The sequence below is a fragment of the Aethalodelphis obliquidens genome, unplaced genomic scaffold, assembly GCF_003676395.1.
Source record: "Aethalodelphis obliquidens isolate GAN/ISIS:26980383/991018 unplaced genomic scaffold, ASM367639v1 scaffold27, whole genome shotgun sequence".
Taxonomy (NCBI): Eukaryota; Metazoa; Chordata; class Mammalia; order Artiodactyla; family Delphinidae; genus Aethalodelphis; species Aethalodelphis obliquidens.
Window position 1 is genome coordinate 342,407 of NW_020837971.1, and position 27,679 is coordinate 370,085.

Below are 27,679 nucleotides of genomic sequence, written 5' to 3' on the forward strand. Positions count from 1 at the left end.
ATGAAAGTGTGTAGGGTAATAAGTAAGCCTCTATGAAAGTGATGGCATTTGTGGAATGAGAAAAAAAGAAAAGAGAATTGACAGATTCTGGTTAAAAGTTATGAAACTTTTTATTGACAGATTGAAATTAAAAGTAAGCTGCTTTTGGGAGCTCTTCTTTACTCCTCAGTGTTTTATCAGCCTCAAAAACCACTTTCTTGGCTGACCTTTTTTTACTTTTGGTGTTAATATGTGAACCCTCTCTTGCCAAATCTGCTTTTTTCAATGAATCCTTAAGAAAAAAAAAGTCTCACCTGATGTCCATTATGCTTTATGAGTTGTAGATGACTAAGAAGAGCGTAAATATTGATGCATGAGTAAATGGCCTTGTGTAAATTAGGATAACAAAATAGAATGGACAGGATGGAAGAAAATCCCCACAATGCTGCTTTTATGAGGCATTGTACCTCATTACAGTGATAGAAAAAATACAAATAAAAGAATTATATGTATGTAACAAGGGAGGGAAAGAGGAATTTACTGTTGGAAGAAGAATTTAAGTATTAGGGGACAAGAAGATAGATAAATGTGTCCATATGCCTCTTTCCTTTTGCCCAGAGAGAAGGTGGTCCATGATGGGGGCAAAAGAGGTGCATTTCTTTTTTTTTTAATTAAAAAAATTTTTTTTGGCTGCATTGGGTCTTCATTGCTGTGCAGGCTTTCTCTAGTTATGGTGAGCGGGGACTACTCTTCGTTGTGGTGCATGGGCTTCTCATTGCGGTGGCTTCTCTTGTTGCAAAGCATGGACTCTAGGCACGCAGACTTCAGTAGTTGCAGCACACGGGCTCAGTAGTTGTGGCACATGGGCCATAGAGCGCACGGGTTTCAGTAGTTGCAGCATGTGGGTCCAGTAGTTGTGGAGCACAGACTCAGTAGTTGTGGTGCACGGGCTTAGTAGTTGTGGTGCACGGGCCTAGTTCCTCCACGGCATGCGGGATCTTCCTGGAGCCGGGCACAAACCCATGTCCCCTGCATTGGCAGGAGGATTCTTAACCACTGCACCACCAGGGAAGTCCCAGTGGTGCATTTCTTTTTGGCCACAGGAACTTAAAGCGCAGACTAGCTGAAGGATGCCAGAGTTGAGAGTGAAATTTGTGTTGAGACTAAGGGTGTTAGATGCATGGTGAGGATCAAAAGTTCAAAAAATAGAGGAATTTAGCAGGTTTGGGGTTGAAATTCAATATTTAAAAAATGATGATTCCCAAATTATTGAATGTAGTTTTTACTGGCATCACAGGGCACATCTTGCTTTTTACCTGCGGGCTCAGCTGCAATGAGGGAACATAGCTAAAATTGGACATCTTTGCAATTTTATGAAAATTACTTTGGGCATCATAAAATATTAGCCCAGGGAAGTCTGATAAATAGTATTGAATAAAAGCAGTACCTTAACTTTAAAAATTAGAGATTTTGCCCAGGTACCTGATTAACTTCTGTTAAAGATCAGGAATGCCTAGGCTTATGTAGTACTGTTAGCCCTGATACATTCAAGTTTTAAGATATCTTTTATTGGATTTTTCCATTTCTAATCACGTATTGGGAGAATACACGTCCTTCAATTGCATATGATCATCCACAAAGTAGATTAAATAATTGAGGAAAGAGGGGCTTCTCTGGTGGCACAGTGGTTAAGAATCTGCCTGCCAATGCAGGGGACACGGGTTCGAGCCCTGGTCCAGGAAGATCCCACATGCCGCGGGGCAGCTAAGCCCGTGCACCACAACTACTGAGCCTGAGCTCTAGAGCCCACGAGCCACAACTACTGAGTCCGCGTGCCACAACTACTGAAGCCCCCACACCTAGAGCCCAGGCTCTGCAACGAGAGGCCACCGCAATGAGAAACCTGTGCACCGTAACGAAGAGTAGCCTCCGCTCACCCCAACTAAAGAAAGCCCGCTTGCAACAGCGAAGACCCAAGGAGGCCAAAAATAAATAAATAAATAAATTTATTTAAAAAATTGAAAGAAAAAATAAAATTAGGAGAAAGAGATAATGCATTATACTTTTTCTTAGTATAGTACTTAATATATTAGAACCTTTTAAATACAACTGAGGACTACTTTTTTTTTTTTCTAAATTAGTTCAAGTGTTCAAGCACTGTCCTAAGCCCTTTACATCCATTATCTTATTAATCCTCAGGATAACCTTGTGAAGTGAATATCATCATCTTTAACATGCAGGAAGAAATTATTTGCAAGGTTAAATTTTTGTTCTAGGGTGTACAACTACTAAATGGGATATAACTCCAACAATGAAAAGAGTCTTGTTATGCTTTAGAATATATGTTACTATTTTACCTTTTTATATTACCACTTGTATTTTGAGAAGGTGAGCAGATCTTCAGTTCGGTACAAGGTTAATATATCTGGTTATGCTACTGCTCTTTTTATAAAAGATATAAAGAAGAAGTGAAAGCTCTGCCACCAAGTATTTACTGATGAACATTTCCATTTGAGTTTCTTTAAAAAAGACAAATGTAGAAGGAAATTCTAAGATGTAAATTTACATGCAGAATTTAAAAACTTCCATTAGTGTTCATGTGCACAGAAATGGTTTTGTGTGTATATCAGTTGAAAGAATTGCTGCGAATTGTACAGGAAGTTTTTCCTGATTTTTGTCTTCATGGTCTTCTAACTGAAGAAAATACACTTATTATTTTTTATAGAATGTTATAGCATATCCTTTAAAAAAATCTTAAAGACTATTATACCTGTAGTTCTTACAGTTGATAGCTTTGTGATCTAGCCAAGATGTTTATTTATTAACCTCATGGTGTTGCTGACATAGTTGACATAATCCATGTAAAATATTTATTGACCTATAATCAGAACTCAACAAATGTCATTCATTTGTTATATTAATTGAGGGTAAAGTATTATATTAGTTGGAGGTACAGGCGGAACCAATGTTACAAAGACGTAAGATAACCGTGTATTTTTCTCTCATATGACAATCTAGAGGTGTGCAGTCTAGGGTCAGCAGAGTGGCTCTGCCATCCTCAGCATATGGCTTCCTTCCTGGGTCCAAGGTGATCCTTTCAGTTGCCCTTATTTCCCAGCCATCATGCAAAGGGAGAGAGACTAGAAGAGCAGGTACACAGTCCCTGTAAGGGTAAGACATCTTGCGCCCATTCTAGTGGTCAGAACTTATTCTCATGGCCACATCTTAACTGGAAAGGAGTCAGAGAAATGGAGTCTTTAGCTGGGTAATGATACGCCTACTCTCTCACAGTGGAAGAGGGCAGAACAAAGAGTGGAGGACAGCTAGTCTTCCACTGATAGGTACTATTTTTTGAAGAGCTATATCTAAAAATGTATTAAAGACACGTTAATAGAAAATGCAAGGTATATATGTATATTTAAACATAATCAAGAATAAAATCATAGATCAAGAAAAAAAGACCCCCAGATTATGAAACATATATGTATTTTTAAACAATTTGAATTATAGAAATTTTTGGAGACATTGTATTACTTTTGTTTATATTTTATTGAATAAAATTTGACATCATGTAAATTTAAGTTGCACATCATGTTACTTTGATACATTTATATTTTTTAATATGGTGGCCATTGTAATGATATTTATCACATTACATACTTATAGTACAGTATTATCGTCTGTGTTCAGTAAACCATACATTAAATCCGTATCACTATTTTAGTATTTGTTACAAGTTTGTACCCTTAAACGCTGTTAGTTTTATCCCACTGTCCCCTCTCCCCTGGTAACCTCTGCTTTACTCTGTTGTTGTTGCTGTTGTTTTTTTACACGTTTGATTTTTTTAGATTCCACACATAAGTGATATCGTACAGTACTTTTCTTTCTCTGTCTGGCTTATCTCACTTAATGTAATGTGCTCAAGGTCCATCCATGTTGTTGAAAATGGCAGAATATTCTTCTTTCTCATGGTTGAATAATATTTTATTGTATATATATACACTACATTTTTTTTTTTTTTTTTGCGGTACGCAGGCCTCTCACTATTGTGGCCTCTCCCGCTGCGGAGCACAGGCTCCGGACGCGCAGGCTCAGCGGCCATGGCTCACGGGCCTAGCCACTCCGCGGCATGTGGGATCTTCCCGGACCAGGGCACGAACCCGTGTCCCCTGCATCGGCAGGCGGACTCTCAAGCACTGCGCCACCAGGGAAGCCCTATACTACATCTTTTTATTCATTCATCCACTGATGGGCATTTGGGTTGTTTTCATTTCTTGGCTATTGTGAATAGTGCTGCAAATAAACATGAAGGTACATATGTCTCATCAGACTCCTATTTTCTTTCCTTTGGGTATATCCCCAGAAGCAGAATTGCTGGATCATATGGTAGGTCTAATTTTAAGTTTTTGAGGAACCTCCATATTATTTTCCATAGTTTTTGGGCTAATTTACTTCCCACCAATACTGTGTAAGGATTACTTTTTCACCAGTGCGTGCCAGCACTTGTTGTCTCTTGATGATAGCCGTTCTAACAGGTGTGAGGTGATAGCTTGTTGTGATTTTTATTTGCATTTTCCTGATGATTAGTAAGGTTGAGCATCTTATCATGTGCCTGTTGCTCATTCTGATGACCTCTTTGGAAAAAATTTCTATTCTGCCCTTTCCTTCCATTGGATTATTTTTGTTATTCTTGTTATTGTTGTGTTAATAAGCAAAATATATTTAAAAACTAACCCCTTTCTGATATTTAGTTTGCCAATTTTTCTCCCATTCTGTAGGCTACCTTTTCATTTTAATTGTTTTTTTTGTGGTTGCTGTGCAGAAGCTTTTGAATTTGATGTGGGCCCATTTGATGAGTTTTGCTTTTGTTGTTTGTGCTTTTGGCGCTGTGCCCAAAGAATCATTGCCAAGACCAATATCAGTGAGCCTTTTGCCTATGTTTTCTAGGGTTTTTGTGGTATCAGGTCTTAGTTTAAGTCTTTGTTCCATTTCGAGTTAATTTTTGTGAATGGTGTGAGATAGAGGTCCAGTTTCACTGTCCTGCATGTGTTTTTTTCAGTTTTCCCAGCATCATTGATTGAAGAGACTAACCTTTCCCCCTTGGGTGTTCTTGGCTCTCTTGTTGAATATTAGTTGATCGTATGTACTGGGATTTAATTCTGGGCTGTCTATTCTGTTACAGTAGTCTATGTGTTTATTTTTGTGCCAGTACCATACTGTTTTTCATTACCATGGCTTTGTAGTATAGTTTGAAAGCAGCAAGTGTGATACTTCCAGTTTTGTTCTTTGTTCTCAGGATTGATTTGGCTATTTGGGGTCTTTTGTGGTTCCAAACACATTTTAGGATTATTTCTTCTACTTCTGTAAAGAATGCGTTTGGTATTTTGATGGCAATTGTCTTGAATCTAAAGATGGCTTTGGTTAGTATGGCCATTTTAACAATATTAATTCTCCCGTTCCATGAACACAGGATGTTTTTCCATTTGTTTATGTCTTCTCCAATTTCTTTCAGTAAAGTGAAGGCATTTTATTACTTTGAGACACACACACACACAAACACAAACTTTTTTAGCTATTGTGCTGGCAAGTGGAGAGGATGATAATCATATGTTAATAAATAGATGACATTTTCGAAATTAAAGTGGTCTTAATATTCTTGGAAACAAGGTTAAGTTCATAAAACATTCACTAGCAACCATTTTTTCCTTTAATACATTAATAAATTATTTCATGATAAAATTATACCAAAATTTCAACCAGTATCTAAATGACCAGGTATTCTAAATTAATGATTTCTATAACAATAAGAATTTGCTTTATGCAGAAGGTTTCTAAAAATAAATTGATGAATAGAAACTGCTCTTTATTTTTTCTATAAAATGCCTTGCTGAATCTGCAAAAAGTTATATTAAAAGGAAATAGAACTTTGCAAATATGTCAGAAATCCTCAGTTGCTGCACTTGATTGACTCTGCCCTGGGGAAAGCAAACCACAACTGTGGAAGCAAATTACAATCATCCGGGAGGTTAGTTGTCTCCTTTGTGTGCTATTTTATTCACACTTCCACCTTTCCCTTTAGGAATCCAAGACTTTCTTGTAGACTCCTTTTTATTACAAAAGGAAGGGATTGATAGTTATCATTTCCACTTGGTTATTTAAGTCTTTGGTTACTCTTTGAGCCCTGGAGCAGAACATATTTGGTATTAGGAAGCAGATGTGAAGACCGTATTTTGGGAAGAGGTAGAGTTTTTCCTCATTCCAAATAGGTCTCTTATTCCTGGCAGGGGACAGGTGGGGACAGGGGACTTAGCAGAACCTGGACTGAGGTGAGGCACATGATACACTGAAGGTGAAGAATTTAAGGAGGTGCACTTGTTCTGAGGGTCATAAACTTGCACGATCCTTAGAGTGAGTTAGGGGCTCCTAAAATTTTGTGCTCTCGCTACCTCACTTGCCTTACCCTCGTCGTAGCCCTGAGGCCCAGGGACAGGAAAGGACTAACTTGCTCTGTATATTCTGTTCCCCATGGCTGAATGCAGAGACATTTGCAGCCTTTGGACATCACACAAATTACAGGCTACATTTTCTTTCCTGTGACTTTCCCCCCAGTGTATAATGTCAGGTGTTTCTTACAGCCTTGTTTGATGTTTTGTAAGTCTCCCAGATTCCTCTTATGTCCCTGTAAGGTACAATGGCTGTTCTTCCAGTGTTAACAATATATGCATTTTGAAATCTCACCCACGTTATCTGACATTGGTCCATACTTCCCCTTCTATTTCAATTTTAATGTGCTGTGTCTTCTTATAATGAAGGATGTTAGGGAAATCCAAACTTTTTGTTAACAGAGACTATTGTATCCCTCTTGTTACCTGAGAGAGTTGAAATGATGCTTGTCACCTTGTTATTATAAGACTTTCATCTTTTTTATTTTAGTTGTTTTTTTAATTTAATTTTATTTATTTTTTTATACAGCAGGTTCTTATTAGCCATCAGTTTTATACACGTCAGTGTATACATGTCAGTCCCAATCGCCCAATTCATCACACCACCATCCCCCCCCCCCCCCCGGCTTCCCCCCCTTGGTGTCCATACGTTTGTTCTCTACATCTGTGTCTCAGCTTCTGCCCTGCAAACCGGTTCATCTGTACCATTTTTCTAGGTTCCACATACATGCGTTAATATACGATATTTGTTTTTCTCTTTCTGACTTACTTCGCTCTGTATGACAGTCTCTAGATCCATCCATGTCTCAACAAATGACTCAATTTCGTTCCTTTTTATGGCTCGGTAGTATTCCACTGTATATATGTACCACAACTCTTTATCCATTCATCTGTCGATGGGCATTTAGGTTGCTTCCATGACCTGGCTACTGTAAGTAGTGCTGCAATGAACATAGGGGTGCATGCATCTTTTTGAATTATGGTTTTCTCTGGGTATATGCCCAGTAGTGGGATTGCTGGGTCATATGGTAATTCTATTTTTAGTTTCTTAAGGAACCTCCATACTGTTCTCCATAGTGGCTGTATCAATTTACATTCCCAGCAACAGTGCAAGAGTGTTCCCTTTTCTCCACACCCTCTCCAGCATTTGTTGTTTGTAGATTTTCTGATGATGCCCTTTCTAACTGGTGTGAGGTGATACCACATTGTAGTTTTTTTTTTTTTGTGGTACGCGGGCCTTTCACCACTGTGGCCTCTCCCGTCAAGGAGCACAGGCTCTGGACGCGAGGCCCAGCGGCCACGGCCCACAGGCCCAGCCACTCTGCAGCATGTGGGATCCTCCCGGACCGGGGCACGAACCTGCGTCCCCTGCATCGGCAGGCGGACTCTCAATCACTGCGCCACCAGGGAAGCCCACATTGTAGTTTTGATTAACATTTCTTTAATAATTAGTGATGTTGAGCAGCTTTTCATGTGCCTCTTGGCCATCTGTATGTCTTCTTTGGAGAAATGTCTATTTAGGTCTTCTGCCCATTTTTGGATTGGGTTGTTTGTTTCTTTAATATTGAGCTGCATGAGCTGTTTATATATTTTGGAGATTAATTCTTTGTCCGTTGATTCGTTGGCAAATATTTTCTCCCATTCTGAGGGTTGTCTTTTCGTTCTATTTATGGTTTCCTTTGCTGTGCAAAAGCTTTTACGTTTCATTAGGTCCCATTTGTTTATTATTTTTTAATTTACATTACTCTAGGAGGTGGATCAAAAAAGATCTTGCTGTGATTTATGTTAAAGAGTGTTCTTCCTATGTTTTCCTCTAACAGTTTTATAGTGTCTGGTCTTACATTTAGGTCTCAAATCCATTTTGAGTTTATTTTTGTGTATGGTGTTACGGAGTGTTCTAATTTCATTCTTTTACATGTAGCTGTCCAGTTTTCCCAGCACCACTTATTGAAGAGACTGTCTTTTCTCCATTATATATCTTTGCCTCCTTTGTCATAGATTAGTTTACCATAGGTGCGTGGGTTTATCTCTGGGCTTTCTATCTTGTTCCATTGATCTATGTTTCTGTTTTTGTGCCAGTACCATAGTGTTTTGATTACTGTAGCTTTGCAGTATAGGCTGAAGTCAGGGAGTCTGATTCCTCCAGCTCCGTTTTTTTCCCTTAAGACTGCTTTGGCTATTCTGGGTCTTTTGTGTCTCCATACAAATTTTAAGATGATTTGTTCTAGTTCCGTAAAAAATGCCATTGGTAATTTGATAGGGATTGCATTGAATCTGTAAATTGCTTTGGGTAATATGGTCATTTTCACAATGGTGATTCTTCTAATTCAAGAACATGGTATATCTCTCCATCTGTTGGTATCGTCTTTAATTTCTTTCATCAGTGTCTTATAGTTTTCTGCATACAGGTCTTTTGTCTCCCTAGGTAGGTTTATTCCTAGGTATTTTATTCTTTTTGTTGCAATGGTAAATGGGAATGTTTCCATAATTTCTCTTCCAGATTTTTCATCATTAGTATATAGGAATGCAAGAGATTTCTGTGCATTAATTTTGTATCCCGCAACTTTACGAAATTCATTGATCAGCTCTAGTAGTTTTCTGTTGGCATTTTTAGGATTCTCTATGTATAGTATCGTGTCATCTGCAAACAGTGACAGTTTTACTTCTTCTTTCCAATTTGTTTTCCTTTTCTTTCTTTTTATTCTCTGATTGCCATGGCTAGGAATTCCAAAACTATGTTGAATAATAGTGGTGAGAGTGGACATCCTTGTCTTGTTCCTGATCTTAGAGGAAATGCTTTCAGTTTTTCACCATTGAGAATGATGTTTGCTCTGGGTTTGTCTTATATGGCCTTTATTATGTTGAGGTAGGTTCCCTCTATGCCTACTTTCTGGAGAGTTTTTATCATAAATGGGTGGTGACTTTTGTCAAAAGCTTTTTCTGCATCTATTGAGATGATCATATGGTTTTTATTCTTCAATTTGTTAATATGGTGTATCACATTGATTGATTTGCGTATATTGAAGAATCCTTGCATCCCTGGGATAAATCCCACTTGATCATGGTGTATGATCCTTTTAATGTGTTGTTGGATTCTGTTTGCTAGTATTTTGTGAGGATTTTTGCATCTATGTTCATCAATGATATTGGCTGTAATTTTCTTTTTTTGTAGTATCTTTGTCCTGTTTTGCTATCAGGGTGATGGTGGCCTCATAGAATGAGTTTGGGAGTGTTCCTTTCTCTGCAGTTTTTTGAAAGAGTTTGAGAAGGATGGTTTTTAGCTTTTCTCTAAATGTTTGATAGAATTCACCTGTGAAGCCGTCTGGTCCTGGACTTTTGTTTGTTGGAAGATTTTTCATCACAGTTTCAATTTCATTACTTGTGATTGGTTTGTTCATATTTTCTATTTCTTCCTGGTTCAGTCTCGATAGGTAGTGCTTTTCTAAGAATTTGTCCATTTCTTCCAGGTTGTCCATTTTGTTGGCATAGAGTTTCCTGTAGTAGTCTCTTAGGATGCTTTGTATTTCTGCGGTGTCTCTTGTAATTTCTCCTTTTTCATTTCTAATTTTATGGATTTGAGTCCTCTCCCCCTTTTTCATGATGAGTCTGGCTAATGGTTTATCAATTTTGTTTATCTTCTCAAAGAACCAGCTTTTAGTTTTATTGATCTTTGCTATTGTTTTCTTTGTTTCTATTTCATTTATTTCTGCTCTGATCTTTATGATTTCTTTCCTTCTGATAACTTTGGGTTTTGTTTGTTCTTCTTTCTCTAGTTATTTCAGGTGTAAGGTTGGATTGTTTATTTGAGATTTTTCTTGTTTCTTGAGGTAGGCTTGTATAGCTATAAACTTCCCTCTTAGAACGGCTTTTGTTGCGTCCCTTAGGTTTTGGATCGTCGTGTTTTCATTGTCATTTGTCTCTAGGTATTTTTTGATTTCCCCTTTGATTTCTTCAGGGATCTCTTTGTTATTTAGTAACGTATTGTTTAGCTTCCATGTGTTTGTGTTTTTTACGTTTTTTCCCCCTGTAATTGATTTCTAATCTCATAGCGCTGTGGTCAGAAAAGACTCTTGTATAATTTCAATTTGCTTAAATTTACTGAGGCTTGATTTGTAACCCAGGATGTGATCTGTCCTGGAGAATGTTTTGTGTGCACTTGAGAAGAAAGTGTAATCTGCTGTTTTTTGATGGAATGTCCTATTAATATCAATTAAATCTATCTGGTCTATTGTGACATTTAAAGCTTCTGTTTCCTTATTTATTTTCATTTTGGATGATCTGTCCATTGGTGCAAGTGAGGTGTTGAAGTTGTCCACTATTGTGTTACTGTCGATTTCCTCTTTTAGAGATGTTAGCAGTCGCCTTATGTATTGAGGTGCTCCTATGTTGGGTGCATATATATTTATAATTGTTATATTTCTTCTTGGATTGATCCCATGATCATTATGTAGTGTCCTTCCTTGTCTCTTGTAACATTCTTTATTTTAAAGTCTATTTTATCTGATATGAAGATTGCTACTCCAGCTTTCTTTTGATTTTCATTTGCATGGAATATCTTTTTCCATCTCCTCACTTTCAGTCTGTATGTGTCCCTAGGTCTGAAGTGGGTCTCTTGTAGAACACATATATATGGGTCTTGTTTTTATATACATTCAGCAAGCCGGTGTCTTTTGTTTGCAGCATTTAATACATTCACGTTTAAGGTTATTATTGATATGTATGTTCCTAGGACCATTTTCTTTATTGTTATGGGTTTGTTCTTGTAGGTCCCTTTCTTCTCTTGTGTTTCGCACTTAGAGAAGTTCCTTTAGAATGTGTTGTAGAGCTGGTTTGGTTGTGCTGAATTCTTTTCACTTTTGCTTGTCTGTAAAACTTTTGATTTCTCCATGGAATCTGAATAAGATCCTTGCCAGGTAGAGTAATCTTGGTTGTAGGTTCTTCCCTTTCATCCCTTTAAGTATATCATGCCACTCCATTCTGGCTTGTAGAGTTTCTGCTGAAAAATCAGATGTTAACCTTATGGGAGTTCCCTTGGATGTTATTTGTCATTTTTCCCTTCCTGCTTTCAATAATTTTCCTTTGTCTTTAATTTTGGCCAAGGTGATTACTATGTGTCTCGGCATGTTTTTCCTTGGGTTTATCCTGTATGGGAGTCACTGCGCTTCCTGGACTTGGGTGGCTATTTCCTTTCCCATGTTAGGGAAGTTTTCAACTGTAATGTCTTCAAATATTTTCTCGGGTCCTTTCTCTCTCTCTTCTCCTTCTGGGACCCCTATAATCCAAATGTTGTTGTGTTTAATGTTGTCCCAGAGGTCTCTTAGGCTGTCTTCATTTCTTTTCATTCTTTTTTCTTTATTCTGTTCTGTGGCAGTGAATTCCACCATTCTGTCTTCCAGATCACTTATCCGTTCTTCTGCCTCAGTTATTCTGCTATTGATTCCTTGTAGTGTAGTTTTCTTTTCAGTTATTGTATTGTTCATCTCTGTTTGTTTGTTCTTTAATTCTTCTAGGTCTTTGTTAAACATTTCTTGCATCTTCTCGATCTTTGCCTCCATTGTTTTTCCAAGGTCCTGGATCATCTTCACTACCATTATTCTGAATTTTTTTTCTGGAAGGTTGCCTACCTCCACTTCATTTAGTTGTTTTTTGGGGGGTTTATCTTGTTTCTTCATCTGGTACATAGCCCTCTGCGTTTTCATCTTGTCTATCTTTCTGTGAATGTGGTTTTCGACCCATAGGCTGCAGGATTGTAGTTCTTCTTGCTTCCGCTGTCTGCCCTCTGGTGGATGAGGCTGTCTAAGAGGCTTGTGTAAGTTTCCCGATGGGAGGTACTCATAGTGCGTAGAGCTGACTGTTGCTCTGGTGGGCAGAGCTAAGTAAAACTTTAATCCACTTGACTGCTAATTGGTGGGGCTGTGTTCCCTTTCTGTTAGTTGTTTGGCCTGAGGCAACGCAACACTGGAGCCTACCTGGGCTCTTTGGTGGGGCTAATGACAGACTCTGGGAGGGCTCATGCCAAGGAGTACTTTCCAGAACCTCTGCTGCCAGTGTCCTTGTCCTCACGGTGAGCCACAGCCATCCCCCACCTCTGCAGGAGACCCTCCAACATTAGCACGTAGGTCTGGTTCAGTCTCCTTTGGGGTCACTGCTCCTTCCCCTGGGTCCTGATGCACTCACTACTTTGTGTGTGCCCTCCAAGAGTGGAGTCTCTGTTTTCCCCAGTCCTGTCGAAGTCCTGCATTCAAATACCACTAGACTTCAATATCTGATTCTCTAGGAATTCCTGCTCCTGTTGCCGGACCCCCAGGTCGGGAACCTGATGTGGGGCTCAGAACCTTCACTCCAGTGGGTGGACTTCTGTGGTCTAAGTGTTGTCCAGTCTGTGAGTCACCCACCCAGCAGTTATGGGATTTGATTTTGACTGTGATTGCGCCCCTCTTTCCGTCTCATTGTGGCTTCTCCTTTGTCTTTGGATGTGGGGTATCTTTTCTGGTGAGTTCTCGTGTCTGCCTGTCGTTGATTGTCCAGCAGCTAGTTGTGATTCTGGTGTTCTCACAGGAGGGAGTGAGAGCATGTCCTTGTACTCTGCCATCTTGGTTCCTCCTCCCAAGACTTTCATCTTAAAAGTAAATTGTCTGGATTTCTAACATGTTAGTCTAGAATGTGCAAAAATATTTAAGAAATTTATTGATTAATATTTCCTGGAAGTTTATTTTTGAAGTAGAATCATTCTTCAATTTATTTTCATAGAATTTCCTGGATTTTGATTCACTATTATGATTTCATAAGTTAAAGTTATGTTGAAATCAATACCTTCATATTTTAATATACTCTCAAAGATGTAAATATAAAATGTGTCTAAATATTCAGCATTCAGAGCTCTTAATTAAGTTAGTATTTACATAATTAATGGTTTCTATAACGTAATTAATGGTTTCTGTTTTAAGTGAAGAATTGCTTTTCATTAGTAACTCATGGGATTAACAGACTGATGCTTTGACTTTGACATTGTGGTCATGCCATCTTTATGTAAATAGAATATTCATTTTCTAGGTGGTAGATAGTTTAATCTATTAATCTGTTTACAAAAGAAGATACTGTAAAGCAGAATATAATTAATCTTGGAGATTGTGATTAGGGAATCAGCAAGATGCAGCGGCAACAACAGGGTTAGGGAATCTTCTTTTCTACTCTAGAGAATTCTGTTAAGTAGCTGGATGATATTAGACTTCTCTTTACCTGCTAGTCAACTGAGGCAAATGGTAACACTCTCCCTTCATTATAGAAATGTAACAGGGGTAAAAGGGAATGTAACAAGAAATGTGAGAGCAATAATAGATGCTATGCAGAAGTTAAATGCTTAGTACTTAAAAAAATGTAGCTTTATATTTATATTACTTTTGTAAAAGTAATATTACTTTATAAAAGTAATATAACTATTTTATAAAGGTAATATAATTACTTTTCAAATAAAGCTATTTATTTTTATTTCATATTTTCTGGTTTTATTTAGAGTTGCCTTATTCCCTCCATGATGAAATGTTGTAACTAAATCAGTTACCACAGTTATGTCAGCAACCTGAGATTGTTATTATTTTGGGGGGGAAAAACTCTTTTTTTCTTCTTAGTAGAAGGAAATCTACTTGACTACAGAATGTACTGTCGGTAGAGACTGTGGACCCCCTTTACCCACCTACTGGAGATATTAAATAAGAAGCTATTGTTTTAAGACAGTGGTTAATTACATTCATTTTCAAAGATACGGAATAAACTCTAAGGGGATTTCTGATCTTAGGGTGACTTTCAGTATTTTATTAACTGATTTTTAAGTGAAGTAATATTGCTTCCCAAACATGAATGCTGAAAGACTATTAAAAATTTTTTTTACCTTACAAATCTGTTCCATTAGCAATCAAGAATTAACACTTTAAGTTATGCTTGCACTTGAAGGATAAATTATTGGTTATTGTTTCCCCAAATAGAAATCGGATGGTTTGGTAATACTAATTACAGAGAGAGTGATGGGTAGTGGCTATGCTCTTTTCTTGTCTGTTAGCTGCACAGAGGAAAGGGAAGCTAAAAACTCATAAGTGATGTAGCCAAGTGTTGGCTTCTTCTCTAGAACGAAGATGAATGGCATAAAAGACCATTCATTATTTGCTACTGCGCACTCTCAATATGCAACATAGAGCTGCTGCTTTTTTTTCCTGAAGACATCATTAATGTCTTTATGTCTAGAGCAGTGGTTCTCAGCTGAGGGCAGTTTTGTCCCCCAGGAGACATTTGTCAATACTTGGGAACATTTGTGATTGTCACAACTGGAGGGAGAGGGGGTGAGTGCTCCTGGCATCTAGTGTCTAGATGCTGAGGATGCTGCTAAACATCTCATAGTGCACAGGATGTCACCCCAGAACAAAGAGTTATCTGGTGAAAATGTCCATAGTGCTGAGGTTGCAAAACTGCTCTAGAAAAATTGAAGAATTTGAGGTAAGAATAAATGTCTGAAATTCTTTAAATGAATACAAAGTTGTAAAAAATTGGATCTCAGCGTTGATAGCTAGCAATGTTACTTTAGAAAAGCCATTTGTTAATAAGGTATGATGGTTAAGGGCAAATTGAACTGCTGTTTTTTAAAAGTCTTTTGTTGGCAGTGAAATGAATTTAGGTCGTTTGGGGTTAAAGGACATTAAACAAGCCACTCACTCAGCTTATGGTTAATTATTTTTAAATTTAATTTTAATAAAATCTGGTATGGTCTCTTTTACTTTTAATTGCATATGAATTTTCTGGTCAAAATACATATATAATTCATATACAGCTCCAGATATTCAAAGGGAAACAAGGTAGTTTAATAAGTTACTTGTGGAATTAAAGACAAACAAAAAACCAAATAGGTAGCTTTTATACATATCTTAATATTCTTAATATTTTTTTGTTTTAATACTAAGTATTCTAAGAGACTCTTAAAACTTACCATATGTGTGAGATGTCTCCAACCTAAAAACTGAAGAATTCTTGATGTGAATCTTTTTCATGCTCACCTTAGTCTTTGTTAGAGTTATTTTCCCTATTCCAGCAATGACCCCTAGTATTTCACTTGTAGTTTTGGTTAAAAATAATCACGTGTTCCTATGTGTAATATGGAGAAAGTGAAGAGGCATGTTTATGGTTGTCACTTGTTCTGTTCCTTCTTACATTTTTAATATGTTGCTCAAAAGTGTCACCGTCAAATTCTTGTTACTAGGAACTAAGGCAAGTAGCAGTATATGCTGTGGAAGGGTCGTCAATTCTGACTTAATTCTTCCTAAATAATCCTCAAGATAATGTTCCATTTGAAACATGATGCTGTCCCAGCTGAGAAGCTATATCATATCAAACAGAATGAATAGAAGTAGGGAAAGTGTTATCAAACTCTTGCGTTTGATGTTAGAATGCCTGTTTAATGTAGCTATCACAGGAAAAGCATGCACTGTAAATCTGAGAATAAGACATATTGTATATGCATGTGTGCATTTATGCGTATTTGCATATATGTACATAATTACGTGTGTACATATATATGTATGTGTGTGTGTGTGTGTGTATTCGGATCATGTTTGTAGTAAACAAGCCTATGTTATAGTTTGAATTTTTCCTATATACTAATTGCTGTAGTAGGCACTGGAAGTTCTGAGGTAGGAGTCAGTCTAAAACAGCTTGGCGTTGACTCTGTAGTAAAATACAAACCAATACCCTGAATTTTATAGCTCTTCATAATAGTATCTCAATTTGCTTTTCTATCTATATATATATATATATTTTTTTTTTTTTTTTAAAGAAGATGTTGGGGGTAGGAGTTTAGTAATTTATTTATTTATTTTTGCTGTGTTCGGTCTTCGTTTCTGTCCGAGGGCTTTCTCTAGTTGTGGCAAGTGGGGGCCACTCTTCCTCGTGGTGCGCGGGCCTCCCACTATCACGGCCTCCCCCGTTGCGGAGCACAAGCTCCAGGCGCGCAGGCTCAGTAGCCGCGGCACACGGACACAGTTGCTCCGCGGCATGTGGGATCCTCCCAGACCAGGGCTCGAACCCGTGTCCCCCGCATTAGCAGGCAGACCCTCAACCACTGCGCCACCAGGGAAGCCCTGCTTTTCAATATTGTCCAATAATTCCTTGTATCGTACACATTCAGATTTCTTTCTCTCCTTATTAATGCACATTTCATTTGAAGCGTGGCTGTAATACCATCTTTCACCATGTTTCGGACTATCATAACCCATGTGATTTAATTTCCTCTGAATTCTGACAGCACAATTTTCTATACCTCTAATACTCTTCCTCATATTGATCATTACCTTATTTTGTGTATTTATTATTAGAATCTAATTGTCATTTAGGTGTTGTGTTTTTATTTCACTATGTAACTGCATAGGTCCTTACATAGCCTCGTTTGTTTTTGGTTCAGAATAGATATTGATTTTAAAATACAAGGAAGCCCTCGTTAAAGTAAGCATTCACATTCCTAGAAAAGCCTGACATAGTACCAGTGTCACTGTCCATTCAGTCATTCATGCCATCAGTATTTACTGAGTGCTCACTGCATGCCAGGCACTATACTATGTGCTGGACTGTACCAGTGAACGAAATGGGCAAAAGTCTCTGTCCTCTTGACACTAACATTGTGGTTAAGAAAGTAGGAAATACATAATAAACATGATACTTATATGTTAGATGATCTTTGCATATGCTTAAAGGTAGCAAAATAGAAATCTGAAGCCATAAAAATTTCAAAGGTAGTATGGTGGGGGAGGGAGGTCCAAGAGGGAGGGGATGTATGTGTATGTGTAGCTGATTCACTTCATTGTACAGCAGAAACTAACACAACATTGTAAAGCAAGTATACCCCAATTTTTAAAAAAAAGCAAAAAAACCCGTAGGTTATTGGGTAAAGAAAAAAAAGGAGAGGGGCTGTAATTTACCTAAAATGAAGTTGTAGACTATCAAATTTGATTCTTTTTTTTTTTTTTTTTTGCGGTACGCGGGCCTCTCACTGTTGTGGCCTCCCCCGTTGCGGAGCACAGGCTCCGGATGCGCAGGCTCAGTGGCCATGGCTCACGGGCCCAGCCGCTCCGCGGCATGGGGGATCTTCCCGGACCGGGGCAAGAACCCGTGTCCCCTGCATCGGCAGGCGGACTCTCAACCACTGCACCACCAGGGAAGCCCAAATTTGATTCTTTTAATGATATTAATATAATGCTTTTCATCTTATGAGATGAGTGCTTATATCTTCATAAATTTACGCAAACTGTATTGGATTAATATATTTCAGCAGTTGGTGTTGGCATTCCTTTTTTACCCAGCTGTGTTAGCTGACATAACTGACAGTATAATAGAACTAATGCATTTTAAAACTTGACTTTTGTTTAAGAGAGTGCGTTATTCACTTTTTTAATCAAAGGGGAAGAGGAGAGAGTTTGAAGAGCTTAACTAGGAAATACTGCATATTTTTTATGGCAAAGTTCACTTTTTAAAATTCAGCTAATTTTCAAAGGAGGAAGGTAGGTGTTGTTTTTTTTTTTTTTTTGGTAAAATATATTCCAATATCAATTCAGATTTAGTGTCACTAGTTACTCTTTACCTTAGATAAAGGAGTCTTCCCATATCTCAACATCTCTCTGTGTTGGCCAGCTTAGATGATGATGAGATTTATGATAAATTAAAAGAAAGACTTTACTTTTGAATCGTAAAATTTCTTAAGGGAACTTTCATCCTTGAAAGTGACCAAGAAAGAAAATTATATCATACTTTTGTGTTAATGCATCTTTTAGAAACAAGACTTTCTAAGTTGCTAGGGAACATGTATTTCAAAAGCCAATGGAACACTTAATAAAGGAAAAAAAAAAAACACCAAACCATCTCACATTGCAAAGTTCAACTAAAAGTAAAACTGATTTTGTGAATATCTAAAGCAGTTGAGGAGACAGTGAATCTCTTTTCCTGCCTGCATTATTATTGAAGTTATATGAATTTAGCCAATAAAGATAGTGAAGTTAGAATGATGATGAGGGTTATATTGTAACATTTTCTCTTAATCCCACCTTTCATTACTATGAGGTGGAATCATATTTATTCACCCAATTCATATATATTTTTGTACAGTGTGCCATCTATGCTTTATATTTTTAGCTCTTCTGTCTAAAGTTTCTTTTCAGAATCCTATACAATTATGAAGGTTATAATGGGAGTCCTGAGATAATTTCATTATATCATAAAGTCTAACGGAAATTGTACATTTCTCACGATAGAGCTCATTTTTCATTTCAGTGAAGTGAATCTGGTGACTAATGAAATGGACATGCAAAGTAGTAATAAATAATGTTAATCACAACTTACAAAAATGCTTCTTAGCATTTTTAGTTTTTGGCAGAGTGAATCACTTGGGGAGTGTATCATAGAACTACCCGTAAAAGAAAAATAAAGGTAGTACATTTAAGGGAACTTGGGAAGAGCCTGGGTTTCAGCAAGAATTAAAGGCATTTAGAAGATAGTTTGGGCAGTGGGAGGGAACGTCCAGAGCTAAGGCAGCCCCGAAGGCTGAGTATTGTTTGCCTCTCAGCTGGGGGCTCTTCACAGCTAACTCACTGTGTTAGTTTTCTCCTGTTAGTGTGACAAATTACTATATATTTATTGGCATAACACAGATTTATTATGTTACAATGCTATAGATCAGAAGTCCTTTCCTTGACTCATGGCCCCTTTCCTCCCTCTTGAAAGCCAGCAACACAGGCTGATTTCTTCTCACGTTGCCATCTCTCTGGTTTTCTCTTGCATGGTTACATTTTCCTCTTCCATTTTTAGGACCTTTGTGATTACATTGTACTCACCAGGACAATACAGGATAATCTCTTTAAGTGCAGCTGATTAGCAAAACTTCTTCTGCAAACTTAATTCCCCTTTGCCATGTAACAACATAGTCACAACAACATAGAGATTAGGATGTGAGTATCTTTGGAAGGTCACTATTCTACCTACCACAGCCATCACTTATGTCACTCAATAGTATCTGAAGACTGTTTTCCTCCTTTCCTCTTTTCACTTTTTTTGCTGCTTCTGCCCTTGATCCATCCAACTTGTCATCCTATGGTGAGAGAATCTGACTGGTTCAGTATATTATCCTTGTTTATATGGATCCTTTGTACCTGACTCCTCACAGGCCATTAATTCAGAAATTAGCTGCTTCAAGGTCTGATGTGCCCTGATGCAATTAGGTAGGGGCCAAGGGCAAGGTCTTACATTAGAATATTGCTACCCATTTGTAAGGAAACTCCTGTTTCATCAGGAACTGTCCAAGGAGAAATGTCCTTCAGAAAGATGGCAGAGGTCTTGCTGGCTTGTCCAGGACAAGTTCCATTGGAGGAAAGTAAATGTAAAAGCACTGAGGGAAGGGGCTGTCAAAATTTTCATATTTAAAGTTTAATATGCAGAAATTTGACTTTGTTTCTCTTTAGGGAACTTAACTTACCATGGGCTGCCATTCTCTCTCCCAGGAGGGGAAAAAAATTAGTCTCAGCATTTCAAGGTTAGTCTCTTTCAGTTTAAAACAGCCTCTTGTGGTCAATTATATATTCAATAAATTCTAAGTTCCAACTCTCTTTCAGTATTCTCTGATTTTCTTAACTTTTCTCCTGGGCATCTGGGTGTAAGGGGAAACTTATGTGGCAAGATATCTGGTGTATTTGCTCTCTTCTGTTCTCTCTATGGTTATTAATGTAATTGCTGCTAAGAGCTCGGCCAGTCTCTCCAGCCTGTGTAGGGTGCCTCAGCTCTGGATGATTGATTGTCACCATCGTCCTTCAGCTGGACCTCTGCTTCCCACTGTCCATCTCTGTCTCTGCATTAGGATCCCCCTGAACCTGTACCGAGACGGTCTCCTAGCAGACATACTGATCCTTAATTCTCAGCTACCTTTCTTGTTCATCCTAAAGGGCTTTCCTATTTCTTTACATCCTGCTGAAGCCAAGGAAGGTCCTGGGCCTACAGTGGCACGGCAGACTCCCTTTACCTAAACATGACACATTATCATGTGGCCTGCTGCTCTAGGCAGTGGTTTGCTCCTGAATGATGTGAAATGGGATTTAAACTCCCTCCACTCTGGTATTCCAAAGCCTGAAACCTACTGTTCTCACTAATACAATTGGTTAATTAAAGATATTTTTTAGATTTCTTAAAGTGAGTAAATGATGTATGTGAAACACCTCAGAGTAGCTGCCTGAATGTGATTGCTAATATAATCGTCTAGGTCATCCAAAACTTGGAAGCCTATCTAGCTTTTAGTAAACACCTCTGGGGTATTGGTATTATTTCATGGCGTAATTCCATGGTGTAATACTAAGTATTATGACTTCTGAAACATTTCTTTAGGTATGTTTACTAAGCGATTATATCAATGAGTGATGTCACTTTTTAGATATCACATATGAAGTAATTTTTAAATGTATTATTCTGAAAAACCATGGACTTATTTAGAGCAAAGAGACTTAGAAAGAAGTTTTCAGTGAAAAGGGTAGGGAAACCATAGTCTCTGTTTTCATCACAGCAAAACTTGGCCTGTGAATTTAGTAGTGAAAGAACATTAAAGCCAGTTAATTAAGATTGTAGGAAAGAAGGAATGTACAAGCAACAGGTATTCTTTTTGTCAAAACTAGTGTCAAGGGTGGCAGTGAGAAGGTTTGAACTATACAAAAAATTAAAGCATATTAATATACAGTCAGGAGGAAAAAGATCCTGTCTTGAATTCTCTTCATGTGCTGCGTTCTTTCTAGTAGAAGAAATGGAAGCCAGTGTCACATAGCGTGTGAGGAGTTGACATGTGATTTGAATTGAGCTCTATCTGGTGCCAGAAACTCATATTATTTCCACCATGCTCTTTTTCTTGCAGGAGAAACATAGGGTAAAATGGTAAAGCAGATAATTAATTTTTAAAAAAGGAAAAAAAGCTAGGAAGAGGAAAAGAAAAGATACTTTAGGCTCTTTAAAATATTCATATGTTAACATGTTAAATATTGGAGAAATATGGTTTATTTTAGTGGTGGAAAGAATTATAAATATCTGTAAATTATGGAAATATATCATCTTAAACATCCACGTGAAACCTTCTACTCTGAAAATTGTTTACTGAACATACACCAGGAGACTTTTTGAGAGCCTTCACAGTATCTCATGCAACAAAAAAGAATACTGCATTCTTTGAAACCAGAAGCAAGGTCCAGTTCTTTTGGTGGGGGCAGTTATATGGTTCTAATTCATTTTTATTACAAAGGAAACATTTCAAATGTGGTTTTATACATAAAAAAGTAAACGGTAGGATATTTACATTGGGGATCTAGGCTTAAGCTTCCTTTCCTTTATTTATTATAGTTTATTTGCAACCTAGACCTTATTTTTTATTTTCTACGCATTTAAAAATTACAGTATAAACAGAACTTGTGAGAATATTCTGTATCTATTTGAGAAAAATACATATACGTGAACTAAAATTGTTTCTTCTGATTTATAATTCATTCAGTCTTTATAGCACCTGTAATGTGTCTGGCATACATAGATAATGACTAATAAATGCCATTAACTGTAGTATATAATGCGAAGTAGAGATTGTGTGTCCTGAACTAATCTTTACCAACTCTCAATTCTATTTGAGTTCCTATACCACAGGAAGGAGGTTAGACTTCAGACAGAAATGGACAAGACATTAATGGTACAAAGCACAACTGCCTTTCACACCAATTAGCTATATCCGTTTTGCTGCAAAGAGCTAAATATCCTGGATCAGTTAAAGTGATGTTGAGGTTTATCTGTTTGTACTCCAAAATCAATTAATCTATTCAGGAGTACATGTTCCTGGATGGCATTTTAGGCTGAAATGAAAGAGGCAGCCTTGGGTTGGAGGGAGTACTTCATGGATAACCTGGGTCTTTAAAAATAGGACTCAATAATCTACTCATCAGTAGAAGAAAGCAGAGGCAATCCAGTAATATGCAGGAATCCTGAATGAAACTAAATATAGGAATTTTATATGGCTAAGTTATCGTGCCTTGAATAATTGGAATGAAAACCTACAAGGTCAAAATTCAAACAAATGTGAGAAAAGCCTCACGGTTTGAAAAGGATAATTTTAGCAGTAAGAGTTTGAAATCTTAAACTATTGATTAGTTTATTAATTTAATTATAGTTAATTGTTTTTAATTTATTAATTAAAATATTGGTATGTTTTAATCACTTAAATAAAAATGTATAACTTCATGTAAAACCAGAATACTTAAAAAAATAAATATTAGCATATATATTTGTGAACTTTTTTTTTTTTTTTTTTTTGCGATACGCTGGTCTCTCACTGTTGTGGCCTCTCCCATTGTGGAGCACAGGCTCCGGACGCGCAGGCTCAGCGGCTATGGCTCACGGGCCCAGACGGTCCGCGGCATGTGGGATCTCCCCGGACCGGGGCACGAACCCGTGTCCCCTGCATCGACAGGCGGACTCTCAACCACTGCGCCACCACGGAAGCCCTTTGTGAACTTTTGAAGCCAGTGTTCACCAGCAGCATCCATGCTCAGCTGGGAACAGGCTGTAGAACCTGTTGGTAGTAACACAGAATGCTGGCGTTATGCCAGTAAAAAGCAGGGTTGAACTGGTTCCTACTTGTGCCTGGTTTCACTTCTCATGAGACGGTAGAAACCTGCCAGTCCCTGGCTTTCAAAGATGGTTTAGTCATGCATGTGCAGCCCATCTGTTGGATGCATAAGGGATTTCCTTCTCAGCTCAGCCCTCCAGTCACAAACACAGTCACTGTTTTTTTTTTTTCTCTCTCCTTTCTTTAATTCTTCCTCTCTTGCTAGGAGAGTACAAGCTCGGTAAACCAGGTGCATCTTATTGCCACTCTGGGGAATTCCTTCCATAAACACTGATGTGAGCCAGAAACGTAGTTGTTTTCCTATTGCTGTCTAGCTTACTTTCAGTATAGTTTTATTTGGTGAATTAAAAAAAATTTCAATTTCATAATAAAAATGTTTATACTATTACAGCTTTAACCAAACTTTAATGTAGAGCTCAGTGACCTTCCTCTTCTCTGTGAAATGAAGCTCCCTGGGTCACCAGGATGAACCTGAGCAGGGGAGGGGTTTCATTCTCCGTGTCTCTCTTTCTGGTCATAAAGCTTAGCAGCATAGTTTTTAGCCTCAGTGATTGCAGCGAGGGAAAAAGTGCAAGTCTCCCTCATCACAGTCGCATTCCCCTTCCCCCAACCTTTGTTCACTGCACACATCCTCCAGGTTTGACCTCCTGTGCTTAATTCTTCTGTTTTCTAGAATGGCCTCCCTCTTTCTTTAAAATGCTGAAGGCAGTTAATACCAGGTTTTGAGGTTGGGGGTACAACTTCAGGTCACAAAATTGCATACACAAACCACTGTGGTACAAGATGTTTTACAACCTGTTAACATGACACACTATTTTGGTGAGGTTGTGGTCTTACAGCAAATTGATATTTATATATATATTTCGGACACACCTAAACTCAGAAAAGATCAAGATGAAGAAAGGAAAGGGGTTGCCTTTCAAATCAGTTGTTTATGGTTTTAAATATATTCTAATGAGCATTTAGGAGCCAAATAAGCAATTATTGTTCTTATTAATTTTATTTTCCCTTCATACAGATTTATGAGAAATACCAAGATTTGTATACCGTGGAACCAAATAACGCACGCCAGCTGGTGGAAATTGCAGCCAGGGATATTGAGAAACTTCTGAGCAACAGATCCAAAGCCCTGGTGGTGAGTTTAAATTGTATCTGCTCATTTTATTATTTTCCATTACTCATTTATTATTTATCTTTCATGTTTTATTTGGAGGTTTTCTTTAGTATGCTTTCCTTTCCTGAGAAACTGTGTTCAGTGATATGTTCATAAAAGATGAACTGTGAACACCAAATAATGAGTTAGCTTATATCTAATTATTAGTTTATTTTCTTATATAAGGTGATTTAAATACAGAGAAACCGTAATTTAATTGGTACATACATCTTTTTATACATATGTAGGTTATGATGCATAATAGTCATGTTTAAATAGATCATACAATGTAAAACCCATGAATATGGCCAGCATCCTTAAAGCTGCCTTTGTAGTACTTTCCTGTCTCCTCACCCTGCCTCCCTGCCAGGGGTAGCCAATACGCTAGACATTTCATTACTCATTTCTTGGCTCTCTAAAAGTAGCTGTACCTCACGTAAATGTTTGGCTAAACATGTGTTAGCTTGCTTGTTTATCAGCTTTATTAAAGTCACATTATGCTATATGTAGTCATCAGCCACTTGCATTCTTCTGTCAACATTATGTTTGCATGATTTATCTAGATGTTTGTGCTTAGTTTTATTCATTTTTATTCATGGTAAAATACTATTTTCTGAGGATCTATCTTAATTTATTCATTTATTCTCTGCTGGTAAATTATTATTTGGATTGTTTCCAAATAGGTGCTACCATGAACAGGGTGGCTACATTTTCTTGGAACAAGTCTCCTGGTGCTCATGTGCAAGAATTTCTGTAGGGTCAGTACGTGACAGTAGAATTACCTGACTGTACGGTATTCACAAAATCACCTTTATACAAGTATGACAATGATTTTCCCAAATAGTTGCATCAATTTAGACCTCCACTAGCAGTATTTGAGTCCGCACTGGTCCATATTCTGGCCGATAAGTGGCAATATCAGACTTCTTAATTATAGGTAACCAAATGGGTACCAAATGGTACCTCTGCTTATTACTAATGAGGTGGACATCTTGTTTTATATTCGCTGACCATTCTTGTTTCCTTATCAGTGACATATCTTTTCATACCTTTTGCACATTTTAATTGTTTAAATTGATTTGTAAGTTATCTATTCTTGATGGTAATTTATTTAAGTTACATGTGATGCAAATATCTTTTTCCAGTTTGTGACTTGGCTTTTCATTGTCTTTATGGTATATTTTGATAAAGTAAGTTCTCAATTTTGATGCAAAGTCAACTTTAAAAAAATTATTAGTATTTTGGGGTGTGTTTTGTTTAAGAAAGGCTTCCCTACCCTGAGGTTATAAATATTTTTTAATTATTCTAAAAGGTTCCATTTCTTTCAGATTTATTTAACCCACCTGTAGCTAATATTAGTACATAGTTTTTAAAAATAATTTTATAAATTTATTTATTTATTTTTGGCGGCTTTGGTTCTTCCTTGCTATGCGCGGCTTTCTCTAGTTACGGCAAGTGGGGGCTACTCTGTTGTGGTGCGTGGGCTTCTCATTGTGGTGGCTTCTCTTGTTGCGGAGCATGGGTTCTAGGGTGCGTGGGCTTCAGTAGTTGTGGCACACGGGCTCAGTAGTTGTGGCTCACAGGCTCTAGAACGCAGGCTCAGTAGTTGTGGTGCATGGGTTTAGTTGCTCCAGGGCATGTGAGATCTTCCTGGACCAGGCCTCGAACCCATGTCCCCTGCATTGGCAGGCAGATTCTTAACCACTGAGCCACCAGGGAAACCTTAGTATATAGTTATAAGTTGCAATACAAATTAAATTTTTTTCTAATCAGTCTTCCTGGGGCCATTTATTAAATAGTTTACCTTCCCCCAGTGAAGCCCATTTATCAAGCTGGTAGACACACCTTCTCACCATGTTCCTCTTCAAAAGGATCTTGAGTGTTCTTGAACCTTCATACTGTACCTAAATTTTAGATTCAGCATGCTATTATGCAAAAAAATCTTTACTGGGATTTTGAATGGTATTGCGTTGACTCAGACCAAATTTGGAAGAATTGATATCATTATGATATTTTGTCTTTCTGTTGATAAACATGATATTCTTTCCACTTAGCTACTTTAATACCATTTAATAAAGTTTAAAAATTTCTTCATAAAGTTCGTATGCATCTTTTGTTAGAGGTAATGCTGGAGCTGAAGTTTAGCTCCTCTTATTCTACAGATCTCAGCACTGTTACAGGTGTTTGTTCCAGGATAACTCTGAATTCCCTGTTTACTTATCACTTACAGCTCAGATTTTTAGATTAATGTATTATATATATATCTTGGCACTCAGAAATTGTCCTTGTGTTTTTTTTGGCCCTTATACATTTTTATGTTTCTTAAAGTATCCAGGATCTTGTTGAAATAGGAGGGGCCTTTGGAATATTTGGTATGCCATATTGCCAGAAGTTGAAACACTTAATTTCTTTTTAATTGATGTATAGTTGATTTACAGTGTTGTGCTAATTTCTGCTGTACAGCAGAGTGGCTCAGTTATACACATATATACCCTTTTTTGAGTATTCTTTTCCATTACGGTTTATCCCAGCCAACTGGGTATAGTTCCCTGTGCTCTACAGTAGGACCTTGTTGTTTATCCATTCTAAATGTAATAGTTTGCCTCTACTAACTCCCTTCCCTCCTGCCCCTTGGCAACCATAGGTCTGTTGTCTATGTCTGTGAGTCTGTTTCTGTTTTGTAGATAGGTTCATTTATGCCATATTTTAGATTCCACATGTAAGTGATATCATATGGTATTTGTCTTTCTCTTTCTGACTTTACTTCACTTAGTATGATAATCTTTAGTTGCATCTTTGTCGCTGCATTTGGCATTATTTTGTTCCTTTTTATGGCTGAGTGGTATTCCATTGTATATGTGTACCACGTCTTCTTCATCTGTCAGTGGACTTTTAGGTTGTTTCCATGTCTTGGCTATTGTGAATAGTGCTGCTATGAACAGAGGGGTGCCTGTATCTTTTTGAATTATAGTTTTGTCTGGGTATATGCCCAGGAGTGGGATTGCTGGATCATATGGTAACTCTGTTTTGAGTTTTCTGATGAACCTCCATACTGTTTTCCATAGTGGCTACACCTACTTATACTCCCACCAACAGTGTAGGAGGGTTCCCTTTTCTCCACACCCTCTCCAGCATTTGTTACTTGCAGACTTTTTAATGGTGGCCATTTTGATTGGTGTGAGATGGTACCTCATTGTAGTTTTGATTTGCATTTCTCTAATAATTAGTGATACTGAGCATTTTTTCATGTGCCTGCTGGCCATCTGTACGTCTTCTTTGGAGAAAAGTCTATTAAGGTCTTCTATGAAACAATTTTTAAGAAATGTATAAATGGTAAGGTAAACTTTCATGACTGGAAGATTCAAAGCATTATTATCTTCAATTATGGATATGTGAATACCCTTTTAAAGCATCATTTATGGATGTAAATATGTTTTCATT

The 27,679-nt window shown here is 37.5% G+C and overlaps 1 protein-coding gene across 4 annotated transcripts in view; it reads left to right on the forward strand.

The window, feature by feature from the left end:
- Positions 1 to 27,679, forward strand: part of CACNA2D1 (calcium voltage-gated channel auxiliary subunit alpha2delta 1) — a 514,317-nt gene that overhangs the window by 88,711 nt on the left and 397,927 nt on the right. For all 4 annotated transcript variants that reach the window (XR_003436525.1, XM_027123784.1, XM_027123782.1 and 1 more), the window contains one exon: positions 24,104 to 24,220. Coding sequence is in view for 3 of the 4 variants with exons in the window: in XM_027123784.1 (XP_026979585.1) it covers positions 24,104 to 24,220 (117 nt within the window). In the remaining variant the exon portion in view is untranslated. The remainder of the gene's footprint in view (positions 1 to 24,103; positions 24,221 to 27,679) is intronic.